Source organism: Filicampus tigris, chromosome 13, assembly GCF_054856515.1.
Source record: "Filicampus tigris isolate MCC_2025a chromosome 13, RoL_Ftig_1.0, whole genome shotgun sequence".
Classification (NCBI taxonomy): Eukaryota; Metazoa; Chordata; class Actinopteri; order Syngnathiformes; family Syngnathidae; genus Filicampus; species Filicampus tigris.
Genome location: NC_141229.1, coordinates 21,638,497 through 21,660,365, shown reverse-complemented (window position 1 = coordinate 21,660,365; position 21,869 = coordinate 21,638,497). Strand labels below are relative to the sequence as shown.

At 42.5% G+C, this 21,869-nt stretch overlaps 1 protein-coding gene across 2 annotated transcripts in view; it reads left to right on the top strand.

The window, feature by feature from the left end:
* gabra2a (gamma-aminobutyric acid type A receptor subunit alpha2a) overlaps positions 1–16,982 on the top strand; it is a 38,988-nt gene extending 22,006 nt beyond the window's left edge. For both annotated transcript variants that reach the window (XM_086048609.1, XM_086048610.1), the window contains 6 exons: positions 906–1,126; positions 1,999–2,081; positions 5,932–6,075; positions 6,439–6,591; positions 13,408–13,610; positions 16,477–16,982. In XM_086048609.1, coding sequence (XP_085904735.1) covers positions 906–1,126; positions 1,999–2,081; positions 5,932–6,075; positions 6,439–6,591; positions 13,408–13,610; positions 16,477–16,779 — 1,107 coding nt within the window. In that variant the 3' untranslated portion in view covers positions 16,780–16,982. The remainder of the gene's footprint in view (positions 1–905; positions 1,127–1,998; positions 2,082–5,931; positions 6,076–6,438; positions 6,592–13,407; positions 13,611–16,476) is intronic.
* The last annotated feature ends 4,887 nt before the right edge of the window (positions 16,983–21,869 follow it).

Here is a 21,869-nt window from a genome sequence, read left to right as displayed (position 1 = left end):
TGAATAAGGGCGGAGGGTCGAGGCCGGAAGGGTACCCAGGTCAAGGGCGGAGGGTCGCTGGACCGGCTAAAAAGGGTCATGTGCCCAGCTCTGGTAATTGGCTTACTTCAAAAGTGAAGTAATTAACTGCTCCCCAATTCATTGGACTAATTATAATCATTATCATCTTAAAAATATTTTAATAGCACCCTAATCACTATTGGGTTAGACTGCACTTTGCCCTAGACTTGCTCTGGGAACAAAAATAGGGCCCATAATATTAAGATAGACAATTTTTTTCATGGGTTATATTGTTGTCACATCTTCCAGTAAAATTCATTCACAACTAGGTGTTCTAGTGTAGCTAACAAAAAGACATCAAATATAGTCAGCTCCTCTGTTGCCGGAGTCAATAAACTCCCTATGAAAATGTAGCCATCATGAAACTTAAAGGGGAAACCAAACCAAACACATTTGTTTCAAGAAGTTGAAACAGCATTCTGATTAATAGTGCGTTTGTGGAATATGAGTTAAGCAGCAAAATCCACCCCTTTTTAGCCATCTCTGAGGGCGACCATTTTGTCACTTCTGTCCACTGAAAATGACATCACAACTGCTCAGGTAAGGACCAATCACGGCTCAGCTTCAGAAAACAGGTCGACTGTGTGATCGATTGGTCGTTACCTGAGCCCTGAGATGGCTAAAAACGGGTGCATTAACTGTTATTCCACAAACGCAGTATTTATCAGAATGCCTTGTCTTAACTAGTGGGCTTGCATGAAATGCATTCTTCAAAAAAATATGTTTGGGTTGACTTCGGCTTTAAATGATCAGTATATTGCACTCAAAGTCCAGATAATACTTTGGATTGCCATTTTGGGTCTCTTTTAAACAGTATAGGCTACTGAAATTTTGTTTTCTTCCAGGAGTACACCGTAGATGTTTTCTTCCGTCAGAGTTGGAAAGACGAGCGATTAAAGTTCCATGGTCCAATGAACATTCTTCCCCTCAACAACTTGATGGCCAGTAAAATCTGGACTCCTGATACCTTCTTTCACAACGGCAAGAAGTCAGTGGCCCATAATATGACAATGCCCAACAAACTACTGAGGATTATGGAGGATGGAACACTGCTGTATACTATGAGGTGACTTGTTAGCACTTTCAATGTCATTAAATAGTTTAAAATGAAAATAACTTGCGGCGGCACGGTGTTCGACTGGTTAGCACGTCCACCTCACAGTTCAGAGGTCGTGGGTTCGATCCCGGCTCCAGCCTCCCTGTGTGAAGTTTGCATGTTCTCCCCGTGCCTGCGTGGGTTTTCTCCGGGTACTCCGGTTTCCTCCCACATTCCAAAAACATGCATGGTAAGTTGATTGGACTGTCTAAATTGCCCCTAGGTGTGATTGTGAGTGCGGATGTTTGTCTTTGTATGCCCTACGATTGGTTGGCAACCAATTCAGGGTGTCCCCCGCCTACTTCCCGAAGACAGCTGGGATAGGCTCCAGCACTCCCCGCGACCCTTGTGAGGATAAGCGGTATAGATAATGGATGGATGGATGGATGGAAAATAGCTTGCAGGCTGAATTAATTAATTGTCCCGGGTTGATGATAGCAGAGGTTTGATCTTGGAAGATCCTGTTGAACACATGTACTGCGAAGACCCGATTTTATTCCCGATGTGAAGATACAGTATGACACAGGACACCAATACAATTAATTTCCTTACATAAAAACAAAGAAAAATGAAGTATTACACAATCAATTACAATTCAAATTTACATACAATATGGCACTTTTCAGCACAATGTCATACAGTGTAACACCATATCTAACTACAACTAGAGGAGTAAACATTTTGCTAAATGAATGCCTTCAGTGCGAGTAACATAGAAGCCAAGCATCCACAAAGCGCATCTGAGCTCCCAAAAGCGCACTCCATATTTCTGTAAATCATCCCACCCCCACAGCCCTGTTGTCAACTTTGCGCCACAGCATCGCCTGCTCTTTTATTCGCAGGCTAACAGTTCAAGCTGAGTGCCCCATGCACCTGGAAGACTTTCCCATGGACTCTCACTCATGTCCTCTCAAGTTTGGCAGCTGTAAGTGTGAAAGAACTCACTCATTCATATTTTATTTGCCTGATCCCATCGTAACATCTTCTATTGATCTAAATGAATAGGATTTGTGATCGACAAGCACAAAATCATGAACTGCTCAAATTTTAGAAGCCATTATAATGCTGCCCCAACATTACCTATTTAACACAAACTATCAAGGTGTGGCATACAAACAAAAAAAAGTAAGAATGCAGAACAAAAGAACCCTAGGAACAGTATTTTTTTAATAGTCCGGTGGAGCAGCGATCCATAAGCAGTGGTTGTTGATTTTTTATGTTTTAAATGTGCATGTCATTTGGCCACACTACATTCATGATTTTTGCACTTTATTTGTTACACAGTTAAGGCTTTTGTTAGGCTATGGCAAATTATATACGAGATTTGTAGAAGCATGTGTGTTATGATACTGTGACTGGGCTGCTGTGACTGGGCTTGGGTCTTTGATTCCTTGAAGTTGCTAGCTGCGTTGTCCTTTCTGTATGTAAGCTTGAGTTACTCACTTCCACGTTGTCATAACGTTTTGCCTTCCATGCACTGCTCTTTTACTCTGAATTTTTGTACATAAATATTTTTATACTAAGCCGTTTTTGTCTCCTGTCTGCTTTTGGGTCCAATTCCTGCTCCACACGTGACAGTACGTTCTAACCAGTCATGGACTCAGCAGGCTCAGATGACAAAATCCACAAAGCCGTGAAGTTGCAGGGAACACTGCTCGGCAGACACGAGCACTTCCTGAGACAGGTTATGGACTCTATTCAGAACCTTTCCACGACCGTCAACTCAATGGGCATTCAGTTGAGACAACCACGGACTTCATCACCTACTCCAGTCCAGCCCCACACCTCCAATCAGGGAGCAATCGACTCACCAACTACTGCAGTGTTTTTTCACCGGGAACCCAACAGTCTATCACCTGAACATTACTCTGGAGAGGTAGGAGCTTGTGGACGAGTCCTGTTGAACTGTTCCTTGGTTTTTGAGCAACAACCTAGCGCATATACGGACGATCCTGCCAAGTTGGCCTATGTCATTAACTTGCTTCAGGGAAGAGCAGGGAAGTGGGCCAATTCCCTGTGGGAGTCAAAGTCAGAGACATTGGAATCATTTGCTGCTTTTTCTGAGGAGATGCGCAGTCTTTGATCAGCCCTTCATTTATCAGTCATCAGGCAAACGGCTTATGTCATTACGTCAGGGCTGTCAGTCAGCTGCAGACTATGCCATGGAGTTCAGGGTTTTAGCCTCTGAAAGTGGATGGAAAGAGGCTCGACAAAAAACAGCTTTTGTATGTGGACTATCCGAGGAGCTTCAAGATCAGCTGTCTACTCGGGATGAGCCTGAGTCTCTCGAGCAGTTAATCTCCTTAGTGATTCGGATGGACAATTGCATCAGAGAACGCCGCCGGAGTGACAAACCTGCCCGCCCTTTCTCCCCACGTGCCGCTGCTCCTCGGCTGGTCAACCAGCCTTTCACGAGTCCAGAGACACCTGCTTCCACCGGGGAAGAACCCATGCAACTTGGCAGAACCTGCCCGGCGGGTTGCGCATAGTCTTTGCATCTGTTGTGTAAGGTCCGGGCAATTCATCAACCATTGCTCACTCCTAGCCAAGAGTCCTTTTGCTTCCACAGAACGGAGCCTTTGGGAGGGTGACATTAAGACCTCTAGTGAATCTTCTAAACGGATTAACTTGACTGCCACTGTCTCCACTGTTTCGGGTAACCATCAGGAGCACATCAGGTTTTTAGTCATCCCTTCTCCTTCTTCCCCTGTAGTTCTTGGACTACCATGGTTAAGACTTCATAACCCGCACATAGACTGGGTTTCAAACACCTCAAACAACTGTTCACCTTGGCCCGGCCCTCATCCGTCCTGATCCTTCTCTCCAGTTCATCGTCGAAGTGGATCCGTCTAACTTCGGGATTGGGGCCGTGCTCTCCCAGAGAAGTTCCATAGATCAAACGGTTCATCCTTGTGCATTCTTTTAACGCAAATTGTCCCTCGCAGAGAGAAACTATGATGTTGGTAACTGTGAATTGTTGACTGTAGTGGCTGCTCTTCAGGAGTGGAGACATTGGCTGGAGGGAGCTATGATCCCATTTCTGGTACTAACAGATCACAAAAACCTCACATAGCGCCTGAATTCCCAGCACGCTCGTTGGGCCCTGTTCCTAGGGCGCTTCAATTTCTCTCAATCCTACCGTCCGGGTTCCCGTAATGTCAAACCCAATGCTCTCTCTCGTATGCATGATCCACTTTCAGACAGGCAAGATCCCGGGACCATTCTCTCCTCTTCATGCTTCATCGGTGCGGCTGTGTGGGACATCGAGCGGGAGGTTGTGGAGGCCCAACGACAGCGACCAGATCCTAGCTCAGGCCCGGAGGATTGGCTCTTCGTCACAGATTATGTCCGCTGTCCTGCAATGGGGACACTCCTCCAAGTTAGCTTGTCATCCTGGGGTGAATCTAACTCTCCAGTTCCTGCGGCAACGCTTCTGCTGGCCCCAAATGGTCCAAGATGTCAGGGAGGTTGTCGCCGCTTGCGTCGTCTGCTCTCAAGGGAAGTCCTCTCACTATCTCCCTAAGGGTCTCCTGCAACCTCTCCCCAACCCCAGCCGTCCCTGGTCTCACCTGTTGATCGATTTTGTCTCTGGTCTGCCTCCCTCCGATGGAAACACAGTCATATTGACCGTGGTTGACCGATTCTCCAAGATGGTTCACTTCGTTCCATTACCCAAACTTCCTTCCGCCCCTGAGCCTGCGAACATCTGAGTGAATCACGTCTTCAAGCTTCATGGCATCCCTATTGACATTGTTTCTGACCGGGGTGCCCAGTTCACATCCCAGGTTTGGCAAACTTTCTGTAATGCTCTGGGGGCATCCTCTAGCCCTGGAGTGGGCAATTTCGGCCCTCGAGGGCCGGTATCCTGCCTGTTTTCCATGTCTCCCTAAAGCAACACACCTGATTCAGCGATCATATAATCAGCAAGGTTGCAGAAGCTGGATAACGATCCTGATTATTTGAATCAGGTGGGTTGAACCAGGATGACACATAAAACATGGAGGACACCGGCCCTCGGGGGCCGGAATTGCCCACCCCTGCTCTAGCCTGTTTTCAGGTTATCATCTGCAGACCAATGGACAGTCAGAGAGAGTCAATCAGGACTTGGAGTCAGCCCTTACATGTGTCTCGGCCCGCCATCCAGCCTCTTGGAGCCTACGCCTTCCACGGGTTGAGTATTCCCACAATTCCCTGACTTCCTCATCCACGGGCATGTCTCCATTCATGGTCGCTTATGGCTATCAGCCCCCACTATTCCCTTCCCAGTAGCAAGGGGTCGCTGTTCCCTCTGTCCGTGTCCACCTCTGTCGCTGTCATGCCAGAGTTGCCCTATCTCGCACATCTCAGCGCAACCGTCAACTGGCCGATAAACATCGGTCTTCTGTGGGTCAAAAGGTTTGGCTGTCTGCCCGTGACCTTCCCCTTCAGACTGATTCCCGTAAGCTAGCCCCTGGGTTCATTGGGCCTTTTGAAATTGAGAGGGTCATTAGCCCATCCGCCTAAAGCTCCCAGCCTCCCTCCAAGTCCACCCTACTTTTAATGTCTCTCTCCTGAAGCCAGTGTCCTCTTTCCCCCTCAGTCCTCCTTCTGAGCCCCCTCCTCCGCCACTGGGCATTGACGAACGTTTTGCCTTCCATGCTCTGTTTTACTCTATTCTATTTACTATATTTACTATTCTATTTACTCTGCTATTTTTATACTAAGCCGTTTTTGTCTGTCTGCTTTTGGGTCCAGTTCCTGCTCCACACGTGACACTGTGTTTCCGTCTGCTTCAGATGCCTACACAAAGTCTGAAGTTACTTACATTTGGACTCGAAATGCCTCCCAGTCTGTGGATGTGGCAGCTGATGGATCAAGACTCAACCAGTATGACTTGGTGGGACAAACTGTGGGAAAGGAGACAATTAAATCCAGCACAGGTACAGAAATGATTTACACCTTTGTTTGAATGTTTTCTATCATTCCATTACCTACCACTTATTCTGACTAGGTATTCCGGTGGGGGAAACGCCCTTGACACACATTAAGAGCTACACAATCACAGTGCTAAAATGCTAACTCTGCATAATAAGGTCTCAGATAAAATTCTAATCCAGAACCTTTGACTGTGACGTCACGTGCTAACACGTGCTAAAACAATTCTGCTTCAGCCTTATACAAAGAGGATAATATAGCTCTGATCAAATAATATAATATTGGAGTAATAGTGATCCCTGTTAAGGAATTATACAATATATTGTTCTGTAAATGACTGTTCATTAATGTTTTTACATTACCTTTAGGTGAATATACTGTCATGACGGCCCACTTCCACCTGAAGAGGAAAATTGGCTATTTTGTGATCCAGACATATTTGCCCTGTATCATGACAGTAATCCTCTCCCAGGTCTCTTTTTGGCTTAATCGAGAATCCGTTCCAGCCAGAACTGTATTTGGTGAGTCCATTTATTTGACTTCAACATTTGGAACTATCGCTATAGAAATAGAGAATCTCTAAATTCACAGAAAACTAGAACAAAAACCAAAAGTCTGAACCATTTACATTATAGTCATATGTAAAAAGTACACTCTAAAAACAGTTGGTTTAAAAATTATTTTTGCGTCAAAACTGTACCGATCCACTAAACTGGGTCCATTTGGCCCACCTTCTTGTGTTGTTTTGTACAAAAATTGGTAGTTTTGTACAACACAACCCCAAAAATCGGGCTGTTTTGTACAAAACATCCAATTTTGGGGGTGAATTAGTACCTTTTTGAAGCGATGAACTTTTTCATACAAATTGTGAATTGGACAAGTTCACTAAAAAAAATTTGAACTGAACTTTGAACTACTTTGCATAGAAAATGAAATAGAAAACTTCGCCAACACTGATGCATATCAATATACAGTGGATCCCCACATACTTAGGTTCGGCACCCCCGGGTTAAGGTCTTTGCAGGGTTTTTTTTTGTTTAATAATTTTAAAAATGTTTTTTGAGATAGTTTCTAATGAATTTATTTTGGGGGGGAGCCAACTTCAATTTTTTTCATGGCAAACGCACATTGGTGGTATATCCCCGCTTATCCTAATTTTCAGGATTAAAAACGCAAAACTATTTTTTTTTTTTAATTATTCACAGATTCTCTATATTTGTGGGTCGGCCCGGTCGGTCACTATGCGATCTATGTATTGGGCTGTCAACTAAAAGCTTATTGATATGCACCAAACTGAGCAGTACCACTGAAAACTGTGGGGGTATACTATCAGAAATAAATAATTAGCTGAAATTGATAATATAAATAATTTATGATTGATTTGTTTATTTGTGTAATAGCTGCTCAATCATCCAAGTGGGATTAGCGTCATCTCTCTCGCTCACCAATTTGGAACGGGATACTGCACAACTTCATAGACAACCGCTGTTTATTATGATGCCTCCAATTTGACCTTCTACTAAATAAGCATTAGCTAAACCTACACCTACTCTGTGTATTGTTAAAAATGTTACTTTCTTCATTATTGGGGAAATCTAGATTCAAAATCAGTTTAATTTCACTCCAACACAATGAATACATTAAATATCAGGGAAAGCATGTTCAAAGTATAGTTCAAAAGTTCAAAATATATGGATCTATTTTCATGAGGTCCCGTGTTGTTAAGCCTTCTCAACGATTTCAACAATGCTGTTGAAACTTTTACAATATGGATTGCAATTCCTAATCAACATATCAACCATGAAGTATCCTCACAGTCAGGGAGGTGCTGGCCATCAGGAATTCACCGCATTTTCCCGAGCGGCATATCTATTTCCGGGCCAGTCAAACCGTGTAACAGCGCATCAAAGGAATTCATTTGAAACAGTGCTGTCTTTTTCTATGTTGGATAGGAAGCACCTTTTAATCTCTTTAACCTGATGACGTCATCCACTAAAGGTGAAGCAAAGGTAGCATTAAGGTGAAAAGAGATTGGACTTTCTGAAGAGGCCCCCGGAAACTAAATACAAGCCAACTGATGAGACAATGAGTAATACCCGGTTAAGACTACTATTAGACTAGATATAATACTATTTGGTTTAATTCGTAAAGCATTTAATATATTTGTATGCAGTAATATAACTCATAATAATAATAATAATAAAGTTTATTATCGTGATTATTGATAACATACTACATATATACTTCTACTTTTACATACAATTATGCATATATACTTTTCCAGGACAGTACTAGTAATAATATAACACAATATTGATGATAATAATATTATAACATAACCAATGTTGTTACAACTCCTTATCAAGCTCTTCTTCTTTCCTGTGCTTCTCCAAAATGATAATTTTATACTTTTTAAACTGGAAAATGTTTGGACATTGTTGTAGGTCACTATTCAGTCTGTTCCACATTTTGACTACCAATACAGGTATACTAAAGCTTTTCATTGTTGTCCTCAAGTAGTTTATACTAAGCTATATATTCCTCTCTAAGTATAGCCACTCTCTCCCTCTGAAAATATACCTTGGATCCTGCCTGATGTAAGTTATTTCTCGCTTTATATAATAATAGCACAGTTTTGTGTTAGCCTCAGCGATTAAATAAATAGCCAAATGTCCCGGGCACCCCGGAAGCAGTGAAAAACAGGCCAAGAGTCCACAACAGAAATTTTAATGAGAACCTGAATTCATATAATAGTCGAGTGCATGAGTGTCCTGAGTCCAGAGGAGGAGGTTCGAGCCAAGAGAAAGTCCAAGGGGTGGTTCCACTGGAGAGCAGACAAGGAGCGAAGATGAGGCTGGAGACACTGGTTGTAGCATGGAGGAAGTCTAGGGGTTAGATGATAGGAAGTGGTTAATAGTTGTTCAGGTATTACTGCAGAAGCTGGATAACGATCCTGATCATTTGAATCAGGTGGGTTGAACCAGGATGACACATAAAACATGGAGGACACCGGCCCTCGGGGGCCGGAATTGCCCACCCCTGCTCTAGCCTGTTTTCAGGTTATCATCTGCAGACCAATGGACAATGGCCTTATTTCAAGAGCAGGCGGTGCAGGCAGCCACAAACTCTCCGACGTCCTCTCGGAGAGTGGGCCACCAGAACCTGCGCCTGAGGAATTCCGCTGTCCGGCGCTCCCCAGGGTGACAGGCAAGGCGGCTGGAGTGACCCCACTCCCAACACCTGGGAACGGACAGCCGTGGGAATGAACAGCCGGTTCAGGGGTCCGTTTCCAGGATCTGGTTGGGCCTGTTGGGCTTGCCTCACAGTGGATTCAATCTCCCAGGTGACGACACCCACCACCCGGGCTGGGGGAAGGATGGTGTTTGGACTCTCCTGAATTTCAGAACCATCCTGAGAAAACTGACGGGAGAGAGCATCCGCCCTGATGTTCTTGGAGCCCGGGCAGTAGGTGAGGGTGAATTTGAAACGGCTGAAGAACAGGGCCCAGCGGGCCTCCCTGGAGTTTAGCCTCTTTGCCGTCCTCATGTAAGCCAAGTTTTTGTGATCGGACCACACAATGAACGGCTGCTTCGCTCCCTCCAACCAGTGTCTCCACTTGTGGACTGCCAGAAGCTCTTTGTTCCCCACCTCATAGTTTTTCTCTGCAGCGTTCAGGCGTCGAAAGAAATAGGCACAGGGGTGGACTATCTGGTCCTCCGACCGCTGAGTTAGGACGGCCCCGATGCCCGTGTCTGAGGCGTCCACCTCGACGATGAATTGCAGAGAATGGTCTGGGTGGATGAGCACAGGAGCCGTGGTGAACAGGTCCTTTAGCCTGGAGAACGCTGCCTCAGCCTCTGGTGTCCAGGCGAAAGGGTATTAGGGCGAAGTCAGGGCATTGAGAGGGGCTGCCACCTGGCTGAACCCCTTGATGAACCGCCGGACAAAACCGGCAAAGCCCAGGAACCGCCTCAGCTGGGTCCGGTCCGTGGGGCGTGGCCACTCCACCACTGGCTTGACCTTGGCAGGATCAGCACGCATGCTCCCCACTTCGACCACATTCCCGAGATACGTCACTGTATCTGAGTGGAAGACACATCTTCCAAAGATCTAGAGAACACAAGGATGTCGTCCAGGTACACCACCACTAAGATATTCAGCATGTCCCGGAGTACGTCATTGACGAGAGCCTGGAAGACAGCCGGGGCGTTGGACAGCCCAAATGGCATCACGAGGTATTCAAAATGGCCGAGGTGGGTGTAGAAGGCCGTTTTCCACTCATCACCTTCTCGGATCCGGACAAGGTGGTAGGCATTGCGAAGATCTAGCTTGGTGAACTCTCGGGCATGTGTTAATGGCTCAACTGGAACTAAGGAGAGGAAGAGGATATCTGTTCTTCACTGTGATGTCGTTGAGAGGGCAATAATCAATACAAGGCCTCAGGCCGCCATCCTTCTTTGTCACAAAAAAGAAACCTGCCCCAAGGGGAGATGACGAGGGTCTTATACCTGAGGCCAGGGACTCAGTGATATAATCACGCATTGCCTCCTTCTCCGAAAGGTGTTATAGAGCCACCCCTTGGGAAGGACTGCCCCTGGAAGGAGGTCAGTGGAACAATCATAAGGTCGGTGAGGGGGGAGTGAAAGTGCCTTGTCCTTACTAAACATCTGTGCTAGGTCGTGGTAAGCAGTGCGAACACCAGTGAGGTCTGGAGGAGGGGACACAGGCCTGGGCCTGCTGGTTTGGGACAGGGCAGAGCGCAGGCATGTCGCATGACAAGCTGTACTCCAACCTAGGATCCGCCCCGAGGTCCAAGAGATGTGGGGTTCGTGCCTCTCCAACCATGGTCTTCCTAACACTAGGGGTGCTGTGGGGGCGTGCAGAACTAGGAAACGGAGGGGCTCGGAGTGATTACCAGAAAGAGTGAGGGTGAGGGTCTGAGTGGAGTGAGAGATGGGACCCAAAGAATGTCCATCAATGGCCTGGGGAGTATATTCTAGGGGAACTAATAGAATTCCTGCCTGGCAAGCTACAGAAATATTCATCAGGCTCTCGTCGGCACCCGAATCAATGAGGGCACTGATGGATAGGGACTGCTTATCCCAGGTAAGATAAGATAAGATAAGAAGGCCTTTAATGATCCCACAGTGGGGAAATTTTCAGTGTTACAGCAGCAAAGATATAGGTCACACAGGGATGGCGGCATAATGTAGCCATTAATGTATAACATTAACGGCAACCATTCAGGATCAAACCTATGTAAATATACGCAGTAACATGTGTATATACACATGTATATACACACCAACATACATCTACATAAAAAGTGTGAGGAACACTCATTTTAGCCTGTAAATCATTTTAGCCAGAGGAAAAAATACTCTAAGTAAGTGACAGTGCTGCAGTGCTGTAGTGAAATGTAAGGAACAGCACTGGATAAAAATAAAACTAGACTAACAGTAGTGGGGAATTTTGAGTATTGCACGGTATTACAGTAGTGGGGAATGTTGGGTATTGTAAGGGTACAAGGAGAAAGGCAGTTGGGGTTAGGCTTCGGCTGAGGGATGATAGCCTTGCTCACCAAGATCGCCCCTACTGGCGAGCTGCGGCGTTTGGGCAAGTCGGGCAGGTCCTAATGAAATGTCCAGGTTCTCCACAGTAAAGGCAAAGTTGGTTTCTCAGTCTCAGTTCACTCTCCTCTTGTGTAAGTCGAGACCGTCCGACCTCCATGGGCTCTCCAGACCCGGAAGCAGGTGGAATCACAGGAAGCGAGTTAGGACGAGGAGGCTGGGCTGAACCAACAGAGGTAGAAGCAGCGACTGAGGTTGTGGAACGACAGGGGGATGAGCGAGGGGGGTTGCGATAAGCGATAAGCAGGAATCCTTGCTGTGGCGTGGCATAACAGTTTTGAATTCCACTAGATCAAACAATTTGAACATTTGATATTGTAGAAGCAGTGCATTTGTGTAGTGAAGGTATCCAAACATTATGAATTGCTCTTACAGCTCTTTTTGCAGTATAATCACAGGTTGCAATGGATTCTTGTGTTCCCCAAACTTCTGAACAATAATTTAAATAGCACTAGAGAGCAGTGGAAGATGTGAAATGATTTCTGGTTGAGGAGATGTTTTACTTTTGATAAGATGGAAATGCTTTTCGAAAGTTTGGAAAGACCCTTTCTATAGCTCAATTCGTAATCTAACGTGGTTTACTGTTTTGACGTTTTGAAATACAATTAATTTAGTTTTATTCAGATTTATTGATAACTTACAAAAAAATTCTGAGGCAATTAATTGTGTCCAGAATATGCTGCATTTTCTCAAGAGAAACCAGAATGGTTGTATCGCCTGCAAATAACACAAATTTCAATAGGTGAGACACATTTCATAAATCATGAATATACTGTATAATATAATCATTTTGGTCCCAACACTGACCCCTGGGGAACGCCACATACAATGTCCAAACATACTGATTTAAATTCACCCAACTCCACAAACTGCCTTTCTTTGAAATAGCTTCTTAAGCCAGTTCAAGAGTGTATCCCGAATACCAGAATGCTCCAATTTACTGATCAATATATCATGATTTATGGCATCAAATGCTTTTTGTAAATCAATAAACAGTCCTACTGTGAGTTTCCTTTTATCTGTAGAATCAGTAACAGAACTTAAATAAGTTCTGTTAAACTTCAATAAGTTCTGTTAAAGCTAATGCAGTTGACCGATTTCCTCTAAATCCGTACTGACTGTCAGTGAGCAGTTTATGCTTTTCTTTGAATGGATCTACTCTACATTGAACATTTAAGAATTTTGGACAAGTGTGGTTGAAGGGAGACAGGCCTGTTGTTTGTGAAGTTATGTTTGTCTGCAGTTTTTTTCATTCCTTCCAATATCATGAATACATACAAGTACCCCAGAGAAGTACTTACTTTAGAACATAGATTAATTACGCTACAGTGGTAAAATGCTGTTTATTTATGCTGTTTGGATTCATATAACCTAATCAACACTAAACAGTTTAAGCTGAAGCAATGGAGGTAATTGTCTAAATCATTAATACTTGGGAAAAAATGTAGATTGTTCTTTTGTAATCTGACTTTATGAAGTCATTCAGAACTACAGTATTGCTACTCTCATAATAATGTACCGGTACTGTATTGACGTAAATGCCGTATTGTATATTACTTATCAACACTTACGCATCTTCTCACAAAGCAATTTGATTGTGTCTATGTAGCTAATATTGATCATGGCTATGAACGTAACCTATTTAATTTATGGAATAGATGCATTGATTCTTAATGGCAGTTCTCTATTTTACTGTCTTCATTGCAGGTGTCACCACAGTGCTCACAATGACCACCCTAAGTATTAGTGCTCGCAATTCATTGCCCAAAGTGGCCTATGCGACAGCAATGGACTGGTTCATTGCTGTGTGCTATGCATTTGTCTTCTCTGCGCTCATTGAATTTGCCACGGTCAACTACTTCACCAAGCGAGGCTGGGCCTGGGATGGAAAGAGTATCGTCAATGACAAGGTACAACAGGCTCTAGTTTGGTAGACATGTGGAAATGCTGGCCTATTCGGATTTCCGTGTGCCCTTTGACATCCGCTCGGCGCGTTACGCAGTTTGGTGGCTGAAATTTGGTCTAGGCCAGGGGGGTAGGCAACTCGGGTCCTTGAGAGCTGCTACCTGTTTGAAGTTTTCCACCTGAAGCTCTAGAGCAGTGTGTGCCGCGAGATATTGTCAGGTGTGCCGTGGGAAATTATCTAAGTAATTTGTGAGCCTGTGCAGCACCGATAAGTTTCTATGAATTCTGACAGCCACTAGTAAAACTATGTTTGGTTGTGAGTGCTTTCAAAATACAGTGACATGGTCAGAAAGTCCCAAAAGTTTTTGAAATTCCATCAATCCAACAGTCTTCAATCAACCTACAAATATAACACATATGTTTTGTAATGTTGGAGGAAACATTAGTTGCCCATAGAAAACCCACGCAAGCACGGGGAGAACGTGTACATCCAACACTGAAAGGTTGGAGCCCGGATTCAAACCCCCAACCACAAAACTGAGAGGCGGATGTGGTCACCACTCTTCCACCTTGCTGTCAATTTTTGACAATAATTTTCAATGCTCTGGAAAATTGAGAGCAAACACTCAAGGACTTTAGTTAAGTATGCATTTTAATAATTAAGTCAAATACTAGATTTTTCTTTGACTTTTGTCTTTTATTTTATTTTTGGGTGATTCCACCATGAGAATGGCAAAGAGTCAAAGTATGACAGTTACCATAGAACCAAAAATGCAATTAATTACACAATCCTGTCTGTGAGCAGTGCTAGTTCTACTATTGTGATCATCTTAATGCATGGCAGTTAATTTCTTTGTACTACAGAAAAAGGAATTGCAGTTGAATACATTTATTAATGAAGGTTTTATGGTTTAGCACGTCCGCCTCACAGTTCAGAGGTCGTGGGTTCAATCCCGGCCTCCCTGTGTGGAGTTTGCATGTTCTCCCCGTGCCTGCGTGGGTTTTCTCCGGGTTCTTCGTTTTCCTCCCACATTCCAAAAACATGCATGGTAAGTTGATTGGACTCTCTAAATTGCCCCTAGGTGTGATTGTGAGTGCGGATGTTTGTCTCTGTGTGCCCTGCGATTGGCTGGCAACCAATTCAGAGTGTTCCCCGCCTACTGCCCGAAGTCAGCTGGGATAGGCTCCAGCACGCCCCGCGACCCTTGCGAGTATAAGCGGTATCGATAATGGATGGATGGATGGGTTTTATGGTGGGTACTGTTTTAGTATTTCTATTTAAATTTTTTCCTAATCGAAAATTGTTTCCAAAGATGCATCTCGAAACAGATTGCGTTCGATTTGTATGAACCCTAACAACCCTTTGCAATGGAATAGAGCCTCAAATTACAGCAATGACAATGACCACAAAAGCTAATCAACGCGTTGTTTAAATTTGGCAAACTACCCACCCGGCAAAAATTGGTTGAAAAGACGTCACTTGTGTCCGTTGAAAAAACGTCCGAACTTGGTTGAAAAGTGAAAGGTGTAAAGACGTCATTTTCATGTCGGTGAAAAGACATCCTTTTACAGTCTAAATTTGGTTGATAAATGAAAGGTGGAAAGATGTCATTTTCATGTCGTTCAAAAGACGTCTTTGAAAAGATGTCCTTTTACAGTCTAAATTTGGTTGAAAAGTGAAAAACAGAGATGGGCAGTCCGTCCCAAGGCCAGACCGGACACATTTGGGGGAATAAAAGGGCTCAATTAAGCAAGGGCAGAAGTAGATTTTAGTCCGGCCCACTAATCAACCCTCATGCATGTGACATGGTCACGAGGCAGCCAATCTCAACCTACTCGGTGAGTAATGCGCGTAAGTTAACATGGCAGGCAGGTCATTGTTTTTTGTGCGGTGCTCAATCATGGTTTCATAAAGTAGAATGCATACGTGTCCAGAATTTTGTCCAGCACATTCATGGTGGAAGTGCGAACAAATCTAAATTGAAAAGTAGTGTTTAGAATTGTGGCAAATTCATATATTTTGTGTTTTTAGATGAATTGAATGAATAAGACACCAACGTCAGTCTGCAAAGTGGGTCAGTGACAATCACTCTGATTGGCTGCCAGCCAGCCAGGAAGTCTATCCCCATTCAAAGTAGTGCGCGGGAGTGACATATATTTTAAATATCTTTAATAAATGCCAATTACGATAGCAAAGACAAATTACATTTTTGAGACGATAGTTTGTTAACATCATGCGGCATTAAAAGCAATACAACTTCATTTATATAGTGCATTTCACAACAGCTGCAACTTCAACAAAGAACTTTACGTATAAAAAACGGCTAATCACAACCCAAATTTAAACAATTATTTTTGGGCTAAATTTGGACCACATTGCACGGGCTATACACAACACAATTATCAACAACAATTTTTGGACTAAATTTGGACCACATTGGTTGGGCTAAATACAACCCAAATTTAAATGACTATTTTTGGGGTAAATTTGGATTATGTTGCAGGGGTTATAACACAACCCAGTTTTCAACGACTATTTTTGGACTAAATTTGGACACATTTGGATGACCCAAACACAGCCCAATTCTCAACAACTATTTCTGGGCTAAATCAAGTCTAAGACGGACCGACCAGATTTAGCCCGAAATACATTGTCCAGAAGACTTCTGATGCTGGGTGGGTACTATTTGCAGTTTAAGTAAAAACCCTGACCTGTTTTCTGTGCTCAACATAATTTGTATCATTTACTCCTCCACATTTCCACTATGTTTACCAGATGATGTGATTCTTTATTTATGAAGATACTTTTCCACAGAACTAATGCAATATGTACTCCTATCATTGTCTAATCCAATGGCATTTTCCCCGTAGAGAAAAGAATCCTCTGTGATGAAGAAGAACAATGCCTATGCCTTGGCCGTGGCCAACTATGCTCCTAATATAACTAAAGATTCACCGTTACCCTCCATTTCCAAGTGTTCCGTCAGTGATCCGAGCAAGGCCTCTTCAGAGAAGAAACCTGAACATAACAAGAAAACGTTCAACAGTGTTAGCAAGATTGACCGCATTTCCCGCATCATGTTTCCTGTGCTGTTTGGTAGCTTTAACCTTGTTTACTGGGCCACCTACCTCAACAGAGAACCGGTTATTAAAGATCTGGATCATTCTAAGTGAGCACCAGTGACTTTTTCCAGACAGCTGATCAGGAATAGTAGATTTATACTATGCTAATGGGATTATTTCTGCAAATCAAAAGCTGTTTACATGCATAACAAATTCCCTTCTTATGATCAGAACTTCTGTATAATTTAGGATATTTCCAAGCTACTGTACACTGAAACGTTAAGTTGGATCGCAAAAAGAAATGTAGCACTGATTCCTTGAGAGTTTTCATTGTGACTTGTATGACTGAATTTCACCTATGTGTCTGACAATTGGTGTACTCACATCACATACTGTATAGTCATATGTTTAACATTAGTTCTTCACAGGTGAGAACCCCCATATTACTTTTCTATTCGGTGACATTACACTGCCTTAAAGTGGAAGTCAACCACTTTTGTATATGTATGCTGTACGGTTATATTAAGATGCCAAAATTCCCACCTAACCCTACGATTAAAAAAAAAAAATGTTTAAACATTATTCATCCAGGTAACACAATTGAAACCATATTTTCTTATACATATACAACAAACTGCACAATATGATGTACACAAAATTGTACACGAAACCAAATGAAAAACATCTACACAATAACAATCATTATAATACAATCATGCTCTCACTCGCTGCAGCCACATCACCGCACACAGTCCAACAGCGCCGACACTCTGATAAAAAAATAAACCGGGCTGATTGGGAAAATGCTGCGCAGTGACCCTGTGGCCGTTCCATCGCAGTCCAAAAGTACGAACGTCCACTGCTCACATTTGCAGCAACCACTACATAAAATATCCCCCAAAAGAAACCTAAAACACAGCAACAGTCTTCACTTCATATAGTTTGTTTTTTTTTGTCCATGAATGATAGGGCAAAACGTAAACATAATCAAGTGTAATGTTTAATTCATTGAAGTACAGTTGTTGTCACGGTTGAGTTGTATTTCTGCAATGCGTGTCATAATCTGTATTTGGACTTTTGTTTCATGTTACGTCTTGCTTTCGTGTGGTTTGTTTCACGTCTGTTTTGTTAGAGTCTTCTGTCCACGTGTTCTTGTTGCCTCCCGTCCCTTCATGTCACTAATCAGCTCCCTCGGCCACTCGTGTCTTGTCCAGGTGTTCCTTGTTGTCTCGTCAGTTTTCTTGTCTTATGCAGCACCCGAGCAAGGTGGGAAGTCAAATTTATCCCACTCGGATTGTCCCAGGTCCCACCTCAAAGCGTTCAAGCTGAATGTAAGCAACAAAGATGGTTGCTTCCGCTTATATGTTTGTTGTTCTGGTTCGCCGCAACCCATTTTGACCTCCTGTCAACCTTCTTCAAAATGCCCTATATATATATAAAACTAAAATCTTATCTTCAAATCATTTCATTTAATTGAGCACATCCTGTATTCCTGCCTTGCCTCATTGATTCCCTGCACTTGGGTCCTCAACCATGCCAGACTTTGACAGAGGGTTAAGATGGCCATACTTCAATGGGGAATATTGATTTATAAATTGAGTACCAGTGTACGGCATATTGTTGGGTTGGAAACACATAACCTCTTCCCACTTTTGCTTGATTGCAATTTGATATCACACTTTCAGTCAGGTATCAGTGAATTTGTGGGAAAAGCATACAGTATTAGGTTAACTCCAACACAATACAGGGCCTCTTAGAATGTATTTATGACCCTTCACACACTTTTCCGACACTAAACAAGACTTATAGTACCAGTCAAAAGTTTGGAAACACCTTCAAATTCAAGTGGTCTCAAACACAATAAGAGGTCAGGAAAATCAAGCTATTAACTTTTGATTATGCACAGCGGTGAACTGAGAGTAGTTCCACGTCGTAAAGCATCATCCACATCATAAAGCTGCGTGAGAAAATACCGCGACGTGCAAAGCTGTTCTCTGGGCAACTTTGAAAAATCGAAACTATAAAACATTCTTTTTTGATGAACTCATTCACTGCCATTGACATTTTTGTCTTTTTACAGTCCAGCCATTCAATCCCAGGAATTTAATTACATTTTTTTCAAACGTTAGGGTAAAAAAGGGTCTGAAAATGTCTGGCAGTGAATGAGTGAGTTGACATTTTTTTGTTTACTAAATAATTTCATCTATATTTCTTCATAATGTCAAGGATTTAAATATTAATCTACAATTCAGGATATTTTTAAATAATGAAAATAACACTGAATTAGAGTGTGTTTCCAAAAATTTGACTGGTACTGTATAGTACATATTGCAAAAATGTCACTGACCAGATGTAGTTATGAGCCTTTTCTTCTCTGTGTATGGAAAAATGTGTCCCCATTGGTCTTAATACAATGTGTCTGTAATTTTGTTTTGCAACGTAGCATTAATTAAGGTCACACATTTCCAACTACAGGATAATGTACAGGGTGACCCCCAAAAAACGGGAATTTTGGGATGCATTTGTACAGGAGGACGCCATCTACAGGACACAATTTAAAAAAAAAAGAAAAGAAAATTCCATCATTGTTTCATAAATGGCATGTTTTAAGGTTTCAATTACTATGAAAAAAAGATGTTTTTCCATCACTCTCGTTTCATTGGATTGATAACAAGTTCCCGTTTTCCCGTCAACCTCTGCCTTATGTCTTATGTCAGTTTGTGTACATTCTTCTTGTCCAGTTGTCCATTTAAAACCTGTTTGTGTTCCTGAAAAACAATAAATCCATAAAATCATAGTTTTATAGAATCATGTAAGTGTATTTAAACTGTTATGTAGGACTATGAAGTAAGGTGATGCACCCATTAAATTATAAGAATTTGTGACAGTGTGATGTGATAATAGATCCAAATTAGTGGTATGTTTATGCAGTAAGCAAATAAAAAACTCAGTTCTACTTCGACACATTTTTGTGTGTCTGAATCTGGTGGGTAAACATCTAGCATCACTGTGTTAAAGTGATGGTTGGGTCAGGATGGCCATGTTTTCAGTAACAAGTTCATTTTATATATTTTTTGATCAGGAAAATCAAAACAGTTGTCATTTTCTATTTTATCAATAAATTTGGGAGAAATTAGGAAATAAGTGACTACAGGAATAACGCCTTCTTTTAATGAGGAAAATGGCCACGCCCCAGGGGCGGAGCTATGGGTGGGCTTGGGTGTGCACAGGCTCACCCAGATTGACCGACTGCCCACCCAGTTAGATTCATGAAAAAATATATACTTTAAATTTTTTGGTAAATTATTACAAAATTATTTTTGAATTAGTGTTTCGTTGTACTTTTTAAAAAAATATTATTGTGGTTGTCTAAGGAAGATCAGAACGTCATATGTATTCAGTTTGTCATTTTATTTGAATAAATGATGTGTTGGGACAGGAGGATTGTGCTCAGTGAGAGAAATATTCAGGCCCACCCAGCCATGTTCCGGCTCCGCCCCGCCGCGCCCCCTACCGTTCTCTCCATATTCGGCCGGAGTCAATGGAGGGACCGATTACAAACTCTCCATTGGAAATCATTGTACTTTCATTGCTTATAACGTCCAAAAACGGTGATCACTTGGCTCCAAAATTTATGTGGGCATCCCTACTAATGACCACTTCAACATATTAAAAGCATTAACCTCTCCATGGCTGATTTATATGAGAATGAGGAGTGAGCAGAGCTAACATAGATTTATGCTGAGACGTGCGCACACTGATTCTTTGCTAAAAAAAAGAAAAAAAAAGAAAAGAAAAACACTGCTTCTTTGCTGATCACAGTTAGGACGGGTGACGCGTTAACCCATTAAGGACGGGAGTGCATAACTGCGTTTCTACCACATCATTCTACCTTTAAAGCCGGGCGAACGGGTACGTCGGTGTCTTTTCTTAATCCAATTCTCCGTCTCTTAGCCAATTATTGCATCAGAATATACACGTGACGGTGTCGCAAGACCACGGAGGATGTCGTGGAATTTTTCCGAGCCCTAGGTAGGCTAATGGCGGACGCCGTCGATCGCCGGGAGCTCTGATAAGTAACAGCAGTTCTATACTGACGACACGCACGACCAGTGGAACAGTCGAACGTGATATGATATGGTTTGTAGACAATGACAATATTGACGTCTTTGTAACAGAATAGAGGATGGTAATTAGTAATTACCACTCGTTTTTTAAAAATTAAAATAGTGCTTCTCTTGCACTGACATGTTATTTTTACATCTTCAATTGAAACAGTAAATAATAATAAATTCTGCCTGTGTGAAAGCCAAGATCAGCCTGTAGGTCCGCGACCAAATCCTGGAGACAAAGGTTTAAAAGGTTTTGGGGCTCCCTGATGTACAGTATATTGAACTTGGTCTTGCTGCTTGAAACTCAGAGGCATTTTGGGGAGGGGGCATCAAAGATCAAATAGGGGTAATTAAAAAAAATGTCCCAGTTGTGACAATATGTATGCCAACATTTTCATTTTGTCACAAGGAATCCAAAAATGTATACCTTGATATGCATCCAACCTCAAATTAGGGCGATATGGCCCAAAATATGAAATGGTCAATGACCTTTTGGGGTAGGTTGAATTTACATAAACAATTGTCCAATTTGAGCGATATTGTCTAATTATCTAATTTCCTGTACTGCCAATTCAAATAATCAAATTTCAAAGACATAAATGATAACCTTGACGTTTCAAAACCCCTGCCATATCAAGAGTTATTTGGACAGTAAGACCTCCTTCAATCAAAAATATTCTGTCATTGCTTTTTTCGGAAATTTTATGTGTCAAAAGTTTGAGTGGTATCGGTACTTGGTATTAGTATCGGTGACTACCCAAGATTTGAGTGTTCGTACTGGTATCGGTCTGAAAAAAACATCAGTTTGTATGTGGACAAGATACATTTTATATGACACACAAAGCTACTGGATACACTGGATACAAGCCTGGAGGCAAATCCTTACTTACGTAGCAAAAATCCAGAAAAAAAAATGCTGATAGTGGAATTCTGCTGGCTTGTGGGTATAGCTGAAGAGGCTGTAATCATGCCATAGCACAGCACATCAACACACTTACCCCCGTCAGCACTTTTAGCCACTATTAGCATCAAACACAAGGTGTCATCTGTCTGTCATCTCACAAAATGGAGTGTCAAAAGTATAGTCTA